Raw genomic sequence first — 20,953 nt, 5'->3', positions numbered from 1 at the left:
ACCGCATTTGCAACTCGGCCTTATTGAAAGTCAGCAAAAATCTTTATGTCAATTGAAACATCTAGTTGCAGCTCTAATCAAATTATCCTAGAATACGCACATCTAGCCCCATAGTGATGTTTGTTATACATGTCATCTCCACTTTCAAAGATGACAAATACACTGTACAATGCTCGGAGATATAACAGCAGTCCTACAGCTGGACCCACTGCGCTTATGTCTGAGTGAGCGTTGAGGGAAGGAGCAAGGTTTATGGTGTTAGTACGAGTCGCCCCAGATATGGACGCCAGCCAAGGAACCTAGTCGTATAGACAGCGCCGCGTGAAAGATGTTACGCGTGTAAAGATAAGTAGGTGTCCTCCGTTGCCTCTGCTATGTTCAACGGCTCCACTGTGACGTCGCTTAAGGTGTCCGCGGTCGAGCAACAAACTCTTTTACATCCTGTTCTGGCATCATCCAAGTAATGCTTCCAAGTTGACCGGGGTACATTTAGCTCACAGATTCGTGGGTTCCTTCGCGATGAGATCTGTTTTACAGCTGCTAGCTCTGCTTCTGTTCCTGCTGAAAGGTGGTAAGTTACTTCATGGGTTTAGACTTTCCTGTACCTAAGCGCCTGGTCTTTAAATTTGTGTTTTGAACATGGCGCTACACGTTGTGGCGAATTTAGAGCACTTAGACGTGACCATGTCCCATCTGAGCAATCTGTGGTGAACACCTTATGGGCAATTTGAATTCTGCTGCCATTCCATATACATGCTCAGGTGACTTTCGTTTTCACATTATTCATACCCGTCGAAACAAAAAAACGAAATCGCGTCAAAAACTCGAAATATTCAGTAGTTGTGTTGCAACGTCAGAATTTTCTATTGCTGTGTAGTACCTGGTTGAGATTCTGCAGTTGTTTCGGTAGTTGTTTTGATACTGCGTAGCTTTGTGGCATTTTTCTGTTGCAGCTACACAAAATTCTGCTCTTACTAGACGAATTTCTGCTCTTTCTATATGTCCGCGGTCAAAAACCATCCAGAAGGTTGTTGTGAATACAAAACATTTTCTGTGGTCTCTTCAAACTAGGATGCACAATAGTTTGGAGTGGAAAGCCTTGCTGAATATAGTTGCACATTATGCAAATATAGTTACTATATATTGTATGAAAAATAAGCAATCAACAGATTCAAAGCGCCAAGTTCACACCTAAAAGTGGTAGCGATAGAATTCTGTCGTGCTGTCTGATATAGGCTCAAAACTCTTTTCTATACCATGTCGCGTGAGTTGATTACACAGAGTTCCATTGCTTGCTGTAAAGACCGTTAATATTTATTCAGCCACCAGTTGATTATAGGGAACGTCCTTCAACAGGGTAGAGTAAGCTTGCTCTGTGAGGCCTACTGTATGTACGTTTACATTTTACCAGCATGTTTAGAAATCTGCATATACTACCTAATGCCTATCAAGAACCCAAATCCTCCAACAAACGGTTAGGGATAATTGGGTGTTAGTTCTACATCACACATACGTTTTATTGCATTTTTTAGCAACCATATTTATGGTATAAAACACTCAGAAGTATGATAATTAAGAATCAACTTGCCCCATTCCCAACAGTAATTAATACATTAATACTTTCAACAGGCTTACGAATGCAAAGGCATATTTCTCACTGATGGCTGAACAGTATATAACTGCGCTTTAAGCCTAAATTACCCAGTCTTTCCGCGATATATATAAAATCAATATGACATGCTCATATTTCATGATTCCTCTACGTACTGACTAACATTATGAGTAAACCTAAATCTCTATTTGCCGATGAAAAGCTTCCTTTCAATAGTCCATTAGTTTTAGCACAAGTCCAAACTCCAAGCACAAAGCCCAAATCAAACACATTACGGTAACCGATGCGTGGCACAAATTGGCAAGCAATTCTAGTACTGATCAAAGAGACACGAGTTCAGAGAAGCGCTGGTGTTGCAGCAAACGCTGCATTTGAAACCCTGAACCAGGAGAGCGCTAGCGACCCCCAATTATGGCGCTAATCTTGCAATTATTGCAATTCGGCGCCAATCTACTGCACATTGCATGCAAAGCCAGGGCGACGCAATGCGGCCAAAGGAACCTGCTGTATGACACGGAGCGCATCGTGGGAGGAAGTGACGCTGGTCCACTCGAGTTCCCGTGGCAGGTGTCCGTACAGGTGTTCAGCAGCCACCAGTGCGGTGGCGTCATCCTCGACGAGTATTGGATCCTTACGGCTGCTCATTGCATGAAGTGAGCCATTTTGTGTTGATCTTTAATCACTTACGAGATGAAGTGAGTGATCTTGATATAAAAGGCGCCACGTTTTGGCAATTAAGTAAAGGCCTAGGATTTGAAAGCACCACCATCAGCGACAAATTCAAGTATGGTCGACTACCACTCGATCTTGCTGGGCTGCCTCCGGGAATGCGGCGTGTATATCTGTAGATTACAACAAGATGACATGCGGGAATAAAAGAAATTCGGGGGAATATGTAGCTTGTGCTTCCGCAGGGACAAGTGAAACCTAGAATGTGGTGCCTTTTTGCTTAATGTTTTCACTAAAGTTCAGATAACCCTGACACACCCGATTCGCATAACGGTATTTCTAGTTTTTATGTATTTTTGGTATATGCGCCGCCGCTTTATTACGAAACATTACTGGCACTCTTTTTAAAGGCGGTGTAAAGTACCTATCTTAGTAATTTAATCAACTTCTTGCAAATGTAAAGACTATGATTGCAATAATGCTCCCAGTAGTAAGCGCGATAACCTTTCAGTTGATAGTCGACATCTGTCTTTATTCTATACTACTAACGCATGCATATATGCGGTCTTAAAAAAATATTCCACGCGGGAGCTGTTTTCAGAAGCGCAAACGTAGTCATACCATCAAATACCCATACACGTGCAGCTCTTTATATTGCCCTTTTTGCCGCTGATTTGGATGTGTTTCAAAGATTTATGTATAAAATAATGACAGCAGAAAGGCTGACGCAAGCAGTGTCAACGACACCATAAATCCGCAACTCTACTGACCTATGGGTTTAAAAGAAAGCCATTAGTTGACGTATAGTTGGATTTGTCTATACGCTTCTGATGATTTCAAGTTTACACTGCCATCAGACGCGAAGCAGTCTGCCAATGTTTTGCCATAATATTATCCTGACTGGGGTATTTGCCCAACGCTCCATATGTTAACGCTCTTTCAGATACTCGCCAATATTTTACAAGATCTACGTCGGCAAGGATCACCTTTTCAGAAAAGAGCTGACAGAACGATATTATTACGTTTCTGAGGTGAGTCAGCAAAGCGCTTCTTTTTACTTCTGTCAGCACAGGTTTTGTTGCGCAGTATTCTTATGACCGCCTATTGTACGTTTCATCTAGATTATAAAACACCCCTACTACAGTGAAGACACTGTGGATTACGACATCGCCTTAATCAGGCTGGATGAGCCGATGGATTTCTTCTTTGATGACTACCTAAGCCCGATCTGTATGCCGAAGCCGTCAGATGATTTTACTGGCCAGACTTGCGTCATAACAGGCTGGGGTTATCCGAGAATGGGTAAGTGGAAACAAAAATCTTCTTTGCAAAAATGCTTTGTCACCGACTAAACGCTGCCCTGCGTTACAGTGTACTAGAAGGGGGCAGTGGGCTTACTCCTAAGCCGAGCCCACACTAGCGGTCGCGCCGCAAATGTCAACGAATTTTGCTTCTCCAGGTGGCCGCGTCATGGCGCTGATGTCAAATTTACTGTAGCGCTTGGTCCATTTTGAACCCTGTGCGCGCGTGCTGTTAGCCTGTTTTCTTAAACGTCTTGCAGCTCGCGTTTCGTCTATGAGACAGAAGGCCTGACAATGAGATTATCAGTTTCTTCTTCATTAACATAAAGAAAATTTGTCTGCAGCGAAAGTGACCAAAACTTCCTGTAAATTTTTGTAGCACGCTATAGTGTCGACAAAACCATTCCTACGCAAGAACGTGTAGGACGGGCTATGTTCACGTCAAAGGTGCTCCCCAAAGTATTATTTGCAGTCCCGAGGAACGGAGAGTTGTGGAAAGAATGGGAAAAGAATCTGCACAGCTGGTCTAATTGATAGAAATCATCTCAGGTGATGATATCCATGCTGACGTTTCCCTGACCCTCCCAGCTTTCATGCAACCAGCTTGGCAGGAAAGACATTTTTTTTCAGCACAATCATTTGCGTCTGTCCATAGCATGTGGTTAGCACAGATTATCAGTTAATATTTCAATATGCAGTACATGCTCGACGTTGATGTGTGATAAAAATAGTAGGAAGTAATAGTGGAATAGGAAGTAAAGATTGAATGTTACCCCTCACAATACTATCTCCAGGTGATTACTTCAACTCGCTCGGTTAACATTTTCTTCAGAGGGGCGGAAAGTGGACTGACGTACTTGTCGCGTCTGCTCTTCGGCTTCGTGATCAAGCTTAAACACCTGTTCACTAATTGCTTCAGTTGCCATTAGCTGTTCACTGACAACATCCAGTATGTGCTGGCAGCTATGAAAGCAAGATTTTGGCTAAAAGTTGGCTGCTCCCCTCACTCGCGCGTATCTATTCTTTCTGCCAGGATCATCAGCTTTTATGTAATCCCTCGGCTGCGCGTTTATGTAAAAGATGAGGAACGGAGAAAAACAAAGCATCATAAGCTGACTCATTGCTGTGATGTAAATGAATACGTGCTTGTCAGTGCATAGTTGAAATAACTGACAAATAACTTTTTTCTAGGCCTGGCAGTGAGACACTTTTGCCAGGTTCCGCTTTTCGCATTGCATATATTAATCACCTAAAAGAATGCTACGAGGAAATGAAACAAGGTAAAAGAAAAACATGCACATTCAGGTTTCACTGCAGATGCACTGTATTAGTTGACGCGCATTTAATATTTTATTATCCAAGACAACTTTGAAGGAATGGTATGTGTGCTCACAATTTCTGATGGCAACAAGGACTAGCATAGATTTTGTCATCAAGTTAGAGTTACAATCTATATTAAAAATTTCCTAAATGGTTCAAAGTACCATAACTGTCTCTGTTCTATTTGTAGCTGACATGCATGAAGTTAAAAATAAAATCCTGGATAAGCTCTGGCCAATTGTATGATCAGTGTCGCTACACTTACAATCGCGAAATTCAGCAGCACGCAAAAATTGACGCAAAAACCCGAAAAAGGTGATATTCATTTCGATACCAGCTGCTCCATCAAGCCATTACGTATCGCGGATTGCATGCCGCTCTACATGTTACCCTGCCTGCGACATTGAGTAGCGCTAAATAAAGAATGGCTTTGCAGATCCTGTTCGGACTGTCCCTTAGCCGTTACCCCTATCAAATTAGGTATAAGCATCAAAGCAACGCGTACATAACCGCGCAGCGCCGTATGCTGGCTGGACCAGCAGGAAGCTACAGTGAAGTCACTTGTGGCGTCACCTCTCGTACTTGACATGAGCGGCGTCAGGGAACGGCTGTCAGTGAGCCCACTGCTCTCTTCTAAAACACTTTACCTGCGTATGGACTTCTAAGCATGTCAGCGTTCACTAACCAGATAAGACCACGGTAGCTCCTTGGATTTGGTGCTGGGATCAATCCTCGGCTGTAGTGGCTGTATTTGGATGCAGAGGAGTGAGAACACCTATGATGTGCGGTATCAGCGAGAACAAAGAACCGCGAGTGAGCTAAATTAATCTTAAACCCTAGCTACGGCGTCCTTATAGAGACCGTATGGTTCCTCTGGACATTTCTCTCTACGTATCACTCAGCACTCGTATAAGCGGGACCTTTTTGCCCTTTTTCGCTGCTGATGTGGTTGGTTTTTAAGAATGGACTTAAATGCGAAATGTTTTTAGGAATGGCTTTAAATACGAAAGCGGTGCCCATTTCTACGCATTTCTCCATGCTCTAGTCATATTCGAGCGCGCCGCTATAAAGATTCCATTTCTGCTAGAACCTATTCCAGAGAATACGAAACGAATGGTTGTTTTTTATTTAATGTAGTTTAATGTCACAAAGTGACTCGGATATGGGACATGCCGCATTGGAGAGCTCAAGAAATTTCGAACGCCTGGGATCCTTTAACGCGCACTGACATCCCATAGTACACGGGTGCCTTGAATTCCGCCTCCATCGAGAAACGGTCACTATGGCCGGGATTCGATCCCGTATATATGGGTACAGCAGTCGAGCGTCTCAAGCACAGCTCCAGCGCGGAGGCGCACGAAAAGAATATGCTGAGGCAGTCATTAATTGGAGCTCTTCTGCAACAAATCAGAAACCTGAACAATTCAACTTGTCGTTATGCGCAGAAAATTAATCGTGATTTATATTTGAGATTAAATATTAATTACCTAAATGTGCTATGATTAGCTTGTTTACAGAATTAATAGTAAAAAAAAAGTATCGCAAACTGGTTCTTAGCTGCGAAGCTTCTGTGATAATTTCAGGGTTGTTGTAAAGCAGCTCTTTAAGAAAAACGAACACTACCATATAGTCAGCCGTTTACTTAAAATAACCGAGTCAACATTATTCGTCCTACAAAGCCAAGCGACCGTACCGCTCTCTCAGTGGATATATTCAGTTTCGTAATCAAAAAGAAAATACTTGGCCAGAACTTCAGGTTTCCGTTGAAGCTAGCACTGTGAGTAGAGAAATAAGGGTATAACGCATGCTGCGTGTTTTCTACCTGACATTTTCTTCTACTGACGTTTCCCGCACTACTCGGAAGATGGTTCCACGACCGACGTCCTGCAGAAAACCAACCTTTACGTCTGGAAGCAGGAAGACTGCCGAAAGGCCTACGAAGACGTGAACAACGTGACAGACAGGATGCTTTGTGCTGGCTATGACGAAGGAGGACGAGGACCATGCAAGGTAATTGACATATCAAATATTACTGGCACTGGAATTTAAGATGTGCGTATTGGAACAGTTTTTGGTACGTTTGTGGAGCCATAATAAAAAAAATGGCGCGGATGTTTAGTCAGAATTAAACCATGGAGCCGCTTGAAAACACACCATCTTTCACTCACACCATAAGAAATACAAGTCCCCTAGGTACGCAGCTAGACAAAACTAACACTCCGGTGAAACAACGTGAACGCAAACAATGACAATGAATGATTAAAAATAATGGTAATAATTGCCCTTTAACCATTTCCACTCGGTTCGTTTTTGCTACTATTAGAAAACCTTGTCCGGACTATTCATTGCGTGCTTTTTATGTGTAACGCATCGTTTGCCCTTCGTGAACAGTATACAACGCATAATGTACAAATTGAAAGACTCGCGAATACCAGCTACATAAAGCAACTACAGTTACTCTGACAAAAAGAATAAAGTGTCCTTACTTTCAGGTGTAGACTATTTCAAATGGTGGCTACTGTTGCCGTTTTTCGATGAAGGCGAAGAACAAGGCGTCTGTGGACTGTGCGATTCCAGTGCACATTAAGGAATCTTTGGTGACATGAAACCTGACATGAAATCTTGGGACATGAAACCCTATAAACCAAATCTAACTAACCAATTGGGATATCTAAGAAAACATTCTCTACATCGCATGTTCCATGCTGTGGGCATGTAGCCTGCATCACACCACATTTACCGTCTTGGCTTGTCGCACAACGCCCACGTCAAGAAAGCAGCAGTTCAGTACGTGGTTAGACTTCTGTTAGATTTTCGGTGACCTATTCTTCGCACAGTAAAGAAAGAGACGTTCTTCGCGGAGAGGTTTCTAGGGTGTCAAGAACGTTAAAGTAGCCCTAGGACAAGTGGGGTAGATAGTGGGTAGAAGCTGCGAACGTCATACTGTTTGCTAATTGTGCGCGGGTGCGTCATTCAGCGCTTCATACTTTAATGCCCTTCTTACCAGGGTGACTCCGGAGGACCACTGCAATGCCTTCGAAGCGACGGTGCTTGGGTGTTGGCCGGCATCACATCGTGGGGAATGTCCTGCGCCGCTCCCCACAGACCTGGAGTTTTCACGCGCGTTTCGGCTGTGCTCGATTTTGTCTACCTTTTTACCTATTAAAATCCACGGGTCCAAGAGAAAAATCATATCGTAATCCTCCACGGTAATCCCTGCCTGACTTTTTTTTAAATAAAATTTCAGCCAGAAGAGTTTCCAAGTATACGCACCACCATTTGTGGGCTGAACAAAGCCATGTATCACAAGAGCCGTATCACTCAAACTGGACACATAGAGCCATAAAACACGCGACAAGTTGAACTCGTCAGCTGCCATAATTGCAAGCAAGCTTACCCGGCTCATCAAACCTCGCTAGCTGACCATCGTAGAAAGTGTTAAAAACTAAAAAAAAAGCAGCTGTTTTATTAACGCCGGCTTCTGTTTGCATCACATAAAACACAAAAGCGCTCTCTCTCAACGGTGTGTTTACTTGTCCCATATTTTTCAATACGATAGACGGCGCGTCTCTTCTAAAATATCTGAGACAGAATTTATGTAGAAAGCAGTGGGAAACTAAGAAGACAATTTTCAATCTATCTTTCTCTTAAATTTATGCACGCCGATGTTACTCTTGAAATTATGTAGAAACGTGTAAATCGATTTCACTGTAAGGAGTACGGTAGAGTTCTGAGGGATGCCGTCGGAGCTTTTATATATCCAGTACATTTTAACGGTGACGAATTTGGTTTAAAATAGAACACCAAGAATTGAGAATTTTTGGCGGATTTAGAATAATGTTAAATAAACCGTGGAACTCCGACTAAGGCAAGACCAAGCAGTGATCGGAGGATATGGAATTTGTTCACAAGTAAAAACATGACCAGCACTTTTTTAGACGAAGAAGTGTCAATCCTCGGCAGGAGAAAACTTCGGAATGCCACAGGTTTAAAACGATTCGCTAAAGTTAATCCCCCCCCCCTTTTTTGTTTTCTTATTACGAGGACCGTAATAGCCTGCAGGAAGAAGTACATACATAACAACCACACACACTAACCGTGCCGAACAGGCACAGAGGAATGTGTTTCTTTACCTGCGTCGCTGATGATTCAACATAGCGGCAACTATAGTTACGAAAGAAAGGAACATGAAGACTGCGGCCCCTTGACAGCGCTGTGTGGCACCAGCCACTGAATGTAAAAGAACGTCCCCTGATTTATTCCCACGTTCTTGTTGAAATTTTATTTCACTCGTGATGAAATCAGTGCTTCCACGCTGAGCGTTATGTGCATGTTCCTCTTCACGGATGCAGACAAGACTTGCGAGTGATGAGTGACGAATTGCAACAAGGTGAAAATGACAGCAAATAAATAACATTTGTGATGAGGGCCAGTCAGTCTGTACGTTTTGTCAGCATTACCTTCTCTGGCTTAGAGGCTTGCGGTCCATTCTCTGAAAAAAAAACCATTTTAACAAATGCCCCTCTGCTCCACATGCTGATAGCAAGGGCGCTTGACTGTGGACAAAGCCAAATAGCTTGTTTACTAGACATCCAAACGTGTTCTAGCTCTGCACAAGTAAATCAGGACTTCTTGCAGCGTGCAATGTAGCCGTTAGTCATAGATTTATCCCAGAAAACTCTTCGTGAAAGAGAATAAAACTAAATGATTTGAAGTTTCAGCTTCTATGCTGGTATACAGTCTATGTTTAGCGCCGTTTAGTTGCAGCAATAAAGCAGCGGTAATACAGTCGAGAGAAATGGGAAACAAAAATCACACAATTGTGTTCACGTATCACAGGAGTAGGAAGTTTCTGAATTTTTAAGGAAAATTATATCATCTAGCCCGAGTTTGTGATGACCTCATTATAGGTACTCTTGATCAAATCCGAACAAAAAGATACTCTGTACATCGCTGTGCTCTCGTGGTCCAAAGTGTTGGTAATTCAGAATGGAACATGTGCAGCCCTTCACTGATCAATGAAAAGTCGCTTTCTACAAACCTACGAACTTCACTGCAAACATATTGTTCGTGACCGAAAGGTACACTGAAAAGGAACGTCTCCCGCGGTCCACAAAACACTCTGCGGTCTGTATCGCGCAACACTGTAGCGTGTAAGCCACCTAAACAATCACACACGCGTTTAACTCTTCCTATAACGAACTCTTAACGTCTCATACTTTGCACACGCATAGAAGAAGACCGGACGCACGATCCGTTTTCGCACGGTCCACTTAATGTCAGAGTACACCTATGAAGAAGCTTGGATTCTCCACTGGCCTTCTTCAACTAAAGCACAAACAACTTCAAGAAACGTATCAGCGTAGCTGAATGGCAGTAATGCAGCGTCGAGAAGCCTATTGCAGAAGCGACAGTTTGTTCTCGCACGTTTTATGCTCCGAAGGCAAGCGGCACGACACTGACGGTGCTTCTTCGATTCAGCCACTGCTTCACACAGAAGTGAGTGTCTGGCTTAAAAGAACACCGCGTTCGCACGCGCGTATTTCACTGGACTGGTTAGAAAATGTACTCGTGACGCTCGCTGTCCGGAGACCTCTGACCGCCGTAGACGGTGTTCGCCATGTCGACGCTGAAGTGCGCCGTCTGTTCTAGCCGCTTGTTCTGGATTTGAACTCTGAGTAGGTCTCCGAGCTCAAACCCGTCCAAGCGCTACTTGACTCGTCCTGACGGCGTACGCAAGCGGGACCGGTGTCCAGTGGTGGTGTCCTGAGGTGCGGGCTTCTTGGCGGCGTTGCGGCGCCGACGGTTGGTGCGCCTGTATCGCAACATCATGGTCAGGTAGTCGGGCCAGTCCTCCGGAAGAAGGACAAGCATAAAGCCGATCAGGATGAGCAGGATTCCAGCCAGCTTCATGCCTTCGAACATCACCTCGTAGATGTACACGTCTACGACTGCGCATTGGGAGACAACAAAGGATGACGCGGCACTGTTAGGGAGTTCACCATTTTGTGTGATGACAAACACGAAGATATATTATCAAATAAAAACGCATCATGAAACGGACAGAGTACACAGAATCGGCAGGAATAGAGCTGACCTATGAACTGTCTTGGGCGATCAAGCGAGCCACATTTTTATAGATCAGCAGCAAGGCTGTCATTGTTTTATTGCACATCGCCTTTTCACTACTGACCAGACACTAATTCGGCCATATCCTGCTATCTCCTAGCCGTCCTGACTAACATAGATAGCCTTTGCTTCAAACAATACCTGATGATAACGTATTATCATTACAAGTACTTTGAAATCATTTTCCTAATTACTCTGCAAAGCTTGTAATCAGTACGCATACTTGGAGCGCTTTGGGGATATTGACATCTGCTCTATGCGTCTGAAACATTGTTTCCAGCCCTGCGGCAAGTACGGCGACCCTAATCAATCAGAACGGCACCAGTAAGAACTTTCCATACTGGAAAGTAAAAGAAATAGTGCACAGCTTCTGCCTGTAGGAGACCACAGCCAACTAGGCGGACGCCATATTTGAGAATGCTGGTGTGCAGCCTTGCAGCGGGCCTCCGCAGTGGTCTATTCTTGCCAACTTTCTCCGCTAGTTTAACTTGTGTCCTTCGGTTTTACTTCCTTTTGTCTCCGCCGTTTTGTGATATTGCTACCGGACCGGCTGTTTGGTAAGATGTGAGGCCATCACAATCCGTTCATTTATTCACAGATTTCGTAGAATCAATGAGAGTGTAGCCATGACATCAGACAAACGTTTGGTCCTGAAAACAAAGAGTGTTTTCACAGCTCTGAGTTGTTGATCAGTTCTTGCGGGTTTTAGATCACCAGCTTCGAAAAAAAAAAACAAAAAAAAAACGTGCTGCCGTTTTTTTTTATGCGCCTATTTTTATGCCCCGTGCACGAAACAGCCGCTGCAGTGCCAGTGCCTATTATTACTTATATTTACCAAGCAGTCCTCTAACCGATCTAAGAATTGAAAGCCTAACGCCGCAGCCTAAATGCCAAGGGAATGACCACGACCGCGAAACTACTGCATTCAGGTGCCGGAAAATAAGTCATTGTGCTCTGCTATGTAAGCGCGCACATACACTCGGTGCTGGCATCGAGTCTGCATGCTGCCCTTTACGCTGTGCATTGTGTGCCGACCTTATACCGACGTTTAACCGATTTAGGCCAACAGGATCAACTCATGCTCAGAAAAGGAAGTGACCAGCGACTGCAACTGGCATCAGTGTCGAAGCCATGTTTTGTCAAGACGAATGTAAGCGTCTGAAAAATTGCCAGCACATATCGAGTGAGCCCGACTTCGATTTGGAAGTGGATCACCTTTACGACGCAGCTGCCATCCACGTCGCGTGTGCCTTCACGAGAAGCTGAGACAAAGTGACCTTGAAAAATATCTCGAATATTTTACGCCCTGCCCAATTTGATGCGTCTGAGACCCTGAATTTCTACAGATTGCTTTGCACTGAAGACGGCCAATTTTTCAGGGATTCGAATGCATATTTACACAAAGCCCTTTTTGGTGCGACCAGAACAGGTGCAGGCTAGTGAACATAATCACGTAAGGTGGGCAGCTAATGCATGGTGAGGCTTCTTTGCCTTTACGTCTCAGTGGAAAATGGGAAGTATGCAGCTCGCGTTCTAAAAGCGTATTGTTTGTGACTCTGCCTCACAGCTGCCGCTTGTTGCGATGAAAAAAAAAAAATATGGCTCCACCATAAGGGATCCCCGCAACGTTTTTCTTCAATTAATCGGCAGTTCCCGGACGAGTTCCTTCCCAGTCAGTGAATTTGGCGCGGTAGAATGGCACCATGGCATCCTAGGTCGCTCGGTTGCTCACCGCTGAATTTGTTCCATTTGGGGGTATGTTAAAAATGATGAGTTCAAATCGAGACCGGCCAAACTTAACAATCCGAGTCGACTTTCAAGAACTTAAGCTAAAAATATTCTCAGACAGATGGTTAATTTAGCTGGTGAGCGCTATAAAATACTGCATTTGGCTATGCGTCGCATACGAACGGAAAGCCATTTGAGCACCTCATGTAGTTAGTTGCGTGTAGTTGTTTTAAAATATATGACTTTGTTAAGTATACTAACAGAGCTACAACCAATTTGAAACACTAAAATATTACATTTTCGTTATCAGTGTTCTTGATTTTGCGACTCTGAACCGCTAAAAATCACCGGTGAAAATTTTTTAATCTTTGGCTGCCACTTAGAACGACAACAAGAAAAAAAAAGCTTGCCTGCATCCGCGTGGTAACGGAATTAGGGCAGTTACGAAGCAACGTCGAGAGAAGTTCCAAAATGTGTTTAGCTGCAGAGACACTCATTTATTTTGAGCTATTAAGCAAACATTACGAAAATTAAATGCGCGCTTAAAGAAATTACTTTTTAGAAATTACACAAAGCATGCCAACGCATGCTTTCGCCAAACAGGACTCTGCATGCTGTCACAAAAGCGTGGTTTTATACTTTTTATAAAGTTAGAAGTTAGTACTAGGATATATAAGACAATATATAGCATTATCAACTGCCGCAGCGTTAAAAATAAAACTGAAGAAGTAGCAGCACTGCTATCAACCTTAAATTCGGATATTGCTATTGAAACTGAGTCTTGACTGAATGACACTGTTACGTGTTCCGAAGCGTTTCCTGCTGACTATGAAACTAGTCGTAAGGACAGAAATACACATGACGGAAGAGTCTTTCTAATCGTAAAGATGCTTATTTCGAGCTTCATGCTCGACTTTAATGGCTCCGATCGTGAAAATGTGTGGTGAAACGTTGTGCTACAGAATAGGTAACACCTAACGATCGGAAAATTTTACCGTTCACCTAGCGATACAACCAGTCATTCATTTACTTATCTTTCTGATATTTTAGACAAAGTGAAAACAGGTTCTTTCTTGCTCGGAGGAGATTTTAATTTGCCCGATATTCGCTGGTTAACAAATTGCCTGTACTTTCATCACAGGGCTCTTTATTTCTTATTTTTAGTGACCTTATCACCACACACGGTTTATTCCAGTCTGTTGATACTACCACTCGAGGATATGGCGGCTCTTTTAGTACTCCCGACCATTAATTTTCAAAATCAATTGCTTGGTTAACACGGTTTCTCTTTTTTCCCGGCATAAGCGATCACGACAGGGAACTTGCGCGGGCTGTTCGTCCGCGGCCGCATACTTTAGTGAAAAAACCACGTAAAATTCATTTCTTTGAGCGCGGAAATTACGCTCAAATTGCATTGGAATTATAAAATTATTTGAATCATCTGTCTTTAACAGCATTACGTCTAACGTCACTGATTTATGGTTGTTATTCAAACAGAAGCTCTTGCTTCTTGCTGACCAGTATATCCTGTATAAGAGTATTACTCCAAGATTAGATCATAATAACCCATGGTTCACACAGTGTCAAATCGCTTATCAACAAGAGAAAACGCAAATTTAAACAAACATGCGAAATCAAGGCAAATGCTTATATAAACTGCTGCAGAACTTGGGTGATGAAATTGCAGTTCAAATCAAAGCGTCCAATTAAGGAGAATTACTTTTGCAAAATTGGTTCAATGGTGCAGAAAAACCCTAAAGAACTTTAGAAGTGGGTTAAGTCAAACCACAAGGACGACGCCGCCATTCCGACAATTAGGTTCAATAATACCACTATAAATAATGACACCAATAAGGCAAATTGCTTTAATGAATATTTTGAATTGGTTTTTGCAGGGATCGTACGGAGGCAAGTGCCGGTTTGCTCAAGCTGTATTCGTGAACATATGCTTGGCATATTCACTGACTTGTTCGGAATATACAAATTGGTTGAAAAAATTGAGCCGAATTCATCTTCAGGCCCAGATGGTAGTCCAAGCTTCGATCTTAAATCAGGCGCAACATTTCTTTACCGAATATCTAAGCATAATATTTAACCTGTCTCTTAGTAAGTGTTATTTACCAGCAGAATGGAAGATGTGTAACGTTGTGCCTGTTCACAAGGATGGACTTCGGAACCGAGTCGCAAACTATAAGCCGATATCCTTAACTAGTGTTTGCTGTAAGACTTGCAACACGTTGCCTACTCAAATTTATTCAAGCACCTAAATAATAATAATTTCTTTGTTGACTACCAGCATAAGTTTCGTTCTGGCCGGTCTTGTTTTACGCAGTTAAAAGGATTCTCGAATGACATTTTCGCTTCCTATGATCAGGGCCTACAGACGGATTGTTTATTACTTGATTTCCAAAAAGCGTCCGATACTAATTCCGATTCGTAATCCTTCTTCTGCACAAGTTATCCTTTCTCGGCTTGCCGCATAATATACTTTAATGGATCCAAAATTATTTGACAGGACGCAGTCAAAAGGTCTTGATCAATAGCTCCCAATCGACAGACATTTCCGCACTTTAAGGTGTACCCAAGGAGTCGGTGCTTAGCCCACTACTGTTTCTCATCTACGTAAATGACATTGGCAGCGGTATAAGCTCGAAAATTCGATTGTACGCTGATGAATACATCTTATACCGAGAAATAAAGCATGATTTCGACAGGCTATTGAACTTCCATATGATCTCAACACTATTAAGTACATCTTGGGGGTCGCTCCTGGCTTAGGAATCTAGAAGTGTCTGTCTAAATGCGAGCATTAACGTTTACCCGAAAACATAAACCGATCAATGCCCAATAATGCTTCAACAGTGAAATGATATCTCATGTAAGCGAGGCAAAATACCTAAGCGCAACATTAAGTTCCGACTTGACTTGGAACCGCCTTGTAGATACTGATACTGAACTCTGAAGGCCGCCCGTTCTTTAAATTTTATAAAACGATACTTTACATATGCTCCACAAAATATGAAAACAATTACTGCTTTCGTCACAAATTTCCGCGAAATCGTAGAACATGCTTGTGTCATGTGGGACCCGTACACGCAAGTTCTTATCAAATTGTAAAACATTCCGTTCTGTCTCCCACAACTATTTGCATCGCAGCAGTATCACTAACACCAAAAACAGCTTAGACTGGCCTCTTCTTTCCTCACGTCGGTAATTATTTCGCCTCGCGTTTTTACGAAACATATTTCATTGTCGCACCTTACTGATGCCTAAATTTTACCGCTTACGTACATTTCCCAGCGTCGTGATCACCCGCATAAGAATTAAGAAATTTCAGCACGTACCTTAGTTTTTGCACATTCATTTTGTCCACGCACAATCAGTTCATGGAATAATCTTCCCCGCAATATAGCTGTGACTACATCCGATTCAGAATTTTCTGTTGCGCTAAAGGCTTCACTGGCTCAATACTGATATCCGTGGTATGTATGTCAACTTTCCTTTTTATCCTTACCATGTTTTCAACTTTGAAAATATTGCGCATATTTCCACTTCATGACCAGCGCTCATTTACGTTGATATTTTGTTCGAATCGTTTTGCTATGTCCTACCGGACTGCTTGCATTATCCTCTATTATTGTTTCTACGTTTCTATATGTTGTTTTCCTCGACGCTGATGTATGAAGAATACTGTGGTATACCTCCTACTGTAATGCCCCTACGGTCGAATGTAGGCACATGTGTGAATAAATAAATAGATAAATAAGTAAATAAATAAATAAAATCAAGAGACTGCTTCTGCAGCTATAGGCACGGCGCCGAGTAGCCTCCTGTTTACTGTTTCACAGTCGACAGTCACATACTGTATTTACTTATATGTACGCCAGCCTCATTTTTGAGCTGGCACCCGGAAGTTTATTACCTGGAAATAAAAAAAAAAAATATTTCTTCTCATGTAATCCCACTGGAAAGTAAGAAAAGTGAGAAAGCCAGCCGCCCATTTAGTGCAGTATCTACTTCTTGATCAAGTGCATTCTAACTGCAAACCTTTCAAAATGCGTATGTGAGCAAGTCTTCCGGGATGTCGTCCCAAGCTCCACCTATCCAGCTCGCTATTACTACTTTCGACGTATGCTTAATGCGGCCTGTTAGAAGTAACTCGAGGGTTTCGGTGATACAATGTACGTAAAACTTTCCAAGTCGGTTATAAAAAGGTTTCTTGATGCTTAAATCAAGAGGCTCTGGCTGCCCTGTCCCGCTGCCAGGCATGGTGGAACGCACACACCAGCTTTGCCGAGCGCAGCCGTCCCTTCACACTAGGAATCGAGGACGACAAGGAGGTAGGCGGGGGTTCGAGGCCGGAACTAGTAATGGCTAGAGCGCTGTCTTCCCACGAAGATTAGGGAAGGGGCAGCACTTACGTGCTATATGTTTCCAGTTTCAGTGCTTTGTCGTCATATATTAGAAATTATATACATAAGAGTCCAAGCCGACTCAAGAGTTCTGTATCTCGTGTTTCTAAAAGCAATATAGTTTCATATTCGAATAAATGCGGTTGCCGGCAATTATCAGTGTTTTTTCTCTCTCTTTTTTTCTGCGCTTACTGATGATGTAAAATAAGACGTCAGTCCCACTGAGCGTCTATGCTTCCTAGCTGGCAGAACTAAGCGTTTCGGATTGGGAACATAAAACAAACAAGCGCGGAATACGTGTCCGTGCACTGCCTTCGTCCTGTTACGTGCTTCTCAAACACATAAAAAAGCAATTAGCCCGACAACTTGTGAAATTAAACGCCGCAGTAGCTGCAACACGTCAACCGTCGTTGCAACGCAACCGACGTTTCGCTTCCACTCCATCTTCAGCGCTGCTCGTGGCTTATGCTTCTCTTTTGTGGGGAAAAAGAAACTGCAGACTTATTCGCGCTGCCTGCATTTAAAAAGAAAAAGAAAAACTTTTTCTTCCCCTTTTACAAATTGCAAAATGGCATGGGTTTGTCCACTCTTCGGGGTCTCCATTGGGATTGACCACAGAACTGTCTTATTTAGACAGCTAATTAATGACATTTCGTTAATTAGTATATTTAGAAGAGTTTCACCGCAAGTCATGTCCCTTGCGGCGGGGAACATGTTCTTGAAAGCTCTACTTTTTCTCAATTCGAAATCCTATTTGCGATACTACCACTCTAAACATATACATTCTCTCAGCCGATTCTTATTACTAAAACCCCTTTATAGAAACCCCTGCTTATCCACTGGGGAATTTATTTGACCGGTGTTTACGTAGGTGCCAGTGGTGGTACCGTACGGCGTCATGGTGGTGCCCTACAGTACCACCATGGTGTCTGAGGACGCCTCCACTTCGGTGTCCTTCATAGATCGTGTCACAGTGACATTCTAAAGGCTGGAGTTCCAATTTTTGTTCTCATGAAACGGGGCAGCAGTACATTTATTCCTTCCTCTTTGGAGAACAAGGCGCAAAAGTATCGCAGTTTTGTCTCACTACCAGCGATATTGTGATTTCATCGTGCCAGAACTTGTCAGTCACCCGCGCTCAGAATATAACGTGGAAATAACGAAAGGAAATAAAATGGCAACGGCGTGGACCTGAGCTAACTATTAGCGTAAACTTAGCGCACAAATAAATATATAGGGAGAGACATGACAAGGATTCACGCGCTCTATATCAAACAAATAACAAAAAAGGTATGGAAACGAACGAAAGAGGTTTGCGCAAAGAATCAAGGCGGCGCAAAAGTCCCTTTTGAAACCAGACAAGGTGGAACTTCATTCATGCTCCTCTACAAACAACGCCGAGGTTAACGTCTCGTCTGCAAGAACCCTCCCTCACTGACAGAACTTCCCCTTGTTTAATCTTAGGATGTGTTCCGTCTGCAAACTCCCTTCCATTGTTCGGCCCGCGACACCTGAAGTCGGCATTGTTTGCAAACAAGCATGACATTTCAGCTGGGGTGGTCTTAAAACAGGCTTTTGTTACGGCTTGAATCGGTGTGTACACCTGCCTTTGTTCACCAGCATTGTTCTCATAGGTGCAGTTCAGTTCAGGCGTTCAGTCGTGTCCGACTCTTCGTGACCCTATGGACCATGTCACGCCACGCTTTCCGGTCTCTCACTATCTTCTTAACATCACATAGCTTCATCTGCAATGCCTCGAGAATGCCATCTAACCATCGCGTTCTCTGCCTACCCCTTCTCCGGCGACCCTCAACCTTTCCCAACATCAAATCTTTCTCCAGCGACTCCTCTCTTCTCATCAGATGACCAAAGTAGCTGAGCTTTAACTTTAGAATTTGACCCTCCAATGAGCAGTCAGGGTTTATGGTCGACAATATCGACTGATTTGATCTTCTGGCAGTCCAAGGAACTCTTAAGAGTCTTCGCCAGCACCACAATTCAAACGCGTCAATTCTTCGGCGGTCAGCCTTTTTCACAGTCCAACTCTCGCATCCATACATCACAACTGGAAAGACCATAGCACGGGTTATACGGATCTTGGTTGGCAGACTAATGTCTCTGCTCTTTATTAGGCGGTCAAGGCTAACCATTGTTCTCTTTCCCAGAAGCAGGTGTCTCCTAATTTCATGGCTGCAGTCTCCTTCCGAGGTAATCTTGGCGCCCAAGAACAGAAAATCTGTCACAGCTTCCACTTCTTGTCCAAGCCGTGAGCAAAAGTGGTAAACAACACAGCCGGTGACGGAGCTCGGGAGAACGGCATAAAAATGTCATATGGCGGTAGCGACAGGGACAGCGACCGTGACATGTGCATGTGGTTAAAATGGGGCATCGCCACAATTGTCGCGATCCCAGATAGCTGTTGTTAGATGAAGTCGCAATGCAGTTTTCCCGGGCTCCGTCACCGGCTGAGTGTTGTATACCACTTTTGCTCACGACTGTACATTTTCTATTTTTTGCTTAATTTTCTGCCTTTTCCTTCTGGATATTTTGGTGCATGGTAAATAAGCATCAGTTGTTCGTGCTCGCCTGGCGCTAGCTGCTTGGTGCTGTCATCCCAGGACCCTGTCTCTACGCGCTGTCTCCACGCTGTTTTAAGACTTTCGCGCCCAAACAAGTTCTACTCCAAACTTTACGAAGAAGCCAGCATGTTCCCGAATCGTAACATCAATTTTATAAAGCATATTAAAATCGATCTCCTCGATCTCTGGCGAAGCGACCTCATTAGAGGCGACATCAAAAGTTCCCGATTGCTCTACAATGTCAGCACACGGTAAAGCAAATCAGTGTGGCTTTCGTCAGAATCCGTGCGTCGCTTGGGAAGCTGTGAAGACCACAATTAAAGTTAGTAGTTGGAGATTAATTTTTTTTTATTTCGGCAGCGTCCAGTTCAACACCTAGAGGGTATTTCGACTTAATTTCAAGGTCGTGCCAGTGAATTCGTTTCTGCATTAAATGAATCTCGAGCGCGTACGAGTGGGAAAAAAGCAACATGCGTAGCACCCGCTTCGACATGCAGCAATACGTGGAATTGTTGTTAGTGTTTGTTGAATACTTTGCGCCCCCCAGCGCAGGCATTCACCATGTGCAAAGCACACAGCACCATCTCCCCCAGCGACACGCAAGCGGGCAGGAGATCGAAACGCGGATAATATGCCTGCTACTGCCCAACCGCGGTGGTTTAGAGGTTAGGACGCTTGGCTACTGTGCCTAAGGATGCGGGATTGTACCCCGGCCCTCGGCGGCTGATTTGCTATGGAAGCAAAAAGCAAAACGCCCGCGTGATGTTCGTTGCCAGAGCAGGTTAAAGAACCCCAGATGAGCGAAATTTGTGGCGCCCTCCAATATGGCGTCTGTCATAGCCTGATTCGCTTTGGGACGTTAAACACCATAAACAAAACCAAACAAAACATCACCCTGCTGCGTTTGACTATACAATTTCCTGGTAAGGAAGTTTCTGCAATGTTCTCCGCCTGAAAATCAGCGAAGAAAGGCGAAGAAAACAATAGAACGAAAATTCTCATTAGGATCGTTCATTTCGCGTGGCTTAAGAATGAATGTGACGAACTTTTGTAGGTGTATAACAATTTGATAAAACTAAGCCTGCACGCGAGCAGAGTGAGCATGCCCGAGGACTTGAAGGTATGGCCCTGTTTACGCACCGGACAATACGTTAGGAAGGATCTGTGTGATAAAAAAAAAGAGTTGAGCTGTGTATAAAGGTG

The 20,953-nt window shown here is 43.5% G+C and overlaps 2 protein-coding genes across 2 annotated transcripts in view; one reads left to right on the top strand and one right to left on the bottom strand.

Moving 5' to 3' along the window:
- The first annotated feature begins 338 nt into the window (after nucleotides 1-338).
- LOC146191681 (plasma kallikrein-like) lies at nucleotides 339-8,102 on the top strand. The gene is made up of 6 exons (XM_084599975.1): nucleotides 339-571; nucleotides 2,085-2,265; nucleotides 3,225-3,312; nucleotides 3,403-3,583; nucleotides 6,767-6,912; nucleotides 7,910-8,102. The coding sequence occupies exons 1-6, from the start codon at nucleotides 520-522 to the stop codon at nucleotides 8,066-8,068; spliced, it is 807 nt and encodes a 268-aa protein (XP_084456101.1). The 5' UTR covers nucleotides 339-519; the 3' UTR covers nucleotides 8,069-8,102.
- An 872-nt stretch (nucleotides 8,103-8,974) lies between these two features.
- The window catches only part of LOC146191678 (solute carrier family 35 member F3-like), a 74,519-nt gene continuing 62,540 nt past the window's right edge, over nucleotides 8,975-20,953 (bottom strand). The window contains exon 8 of the mRNA XM_084602200.1: nucleotides 8,975-10,853. Coding sequence (XP_084458326.1) covers nucleotides 10,612-10,853 — 242 coding nt within the window. The 3' untranslated portion in view covers nucleotides 8,975-10,611. The remainder of the gene's footprint in view (nucleotides 10,854-20,953) is intronic.

The sequence above is a fragment of the Amblyomma maculatum genome, chromosome 4, assembly GCF_055883805.1.
Source record: "Amblyomma maculatum isolate TAMU_Amacu chromosome 4, ASM5588380v1, whole genome shotgun sequence".
NCBI classification, from domain to species: Eukaryota; Metazoa; Arthropoda; class Arachnida; order Ixodida; family Ixodidae; genus Amblyomma; species Amblyomma maculatum.
The sequence above is the reverse complement of the archived record's forward strand: the minus strand, read 5'-3'. Positions and strand labels throughout refer to the sequence as shown.

Bases quoted from the DNA above. Each gene is read 5' to 3' on its own strand.
- LOC146191681 (XM_084599975.1), top strand. From the start codon at position 520: ATGAGATCTGTTTTACAGCTGCTAGCTCTGCTTCTGTTCCTGCTGAAA. The intron at 3,313-3,402 runs GTGAGTCAGCAA...CGTTTCATCTAG, and splicing joins GATATTATTACGTTTCTGAG to ATTATAAAACACCCCTACTA. The intron at 6,913-7,909 runs GTAATTGACATA...CCTTCTTACCAG, and splicing joins GAGGACGAGGACCATGCAAG to GGTGACTCCGGAGGACCACT.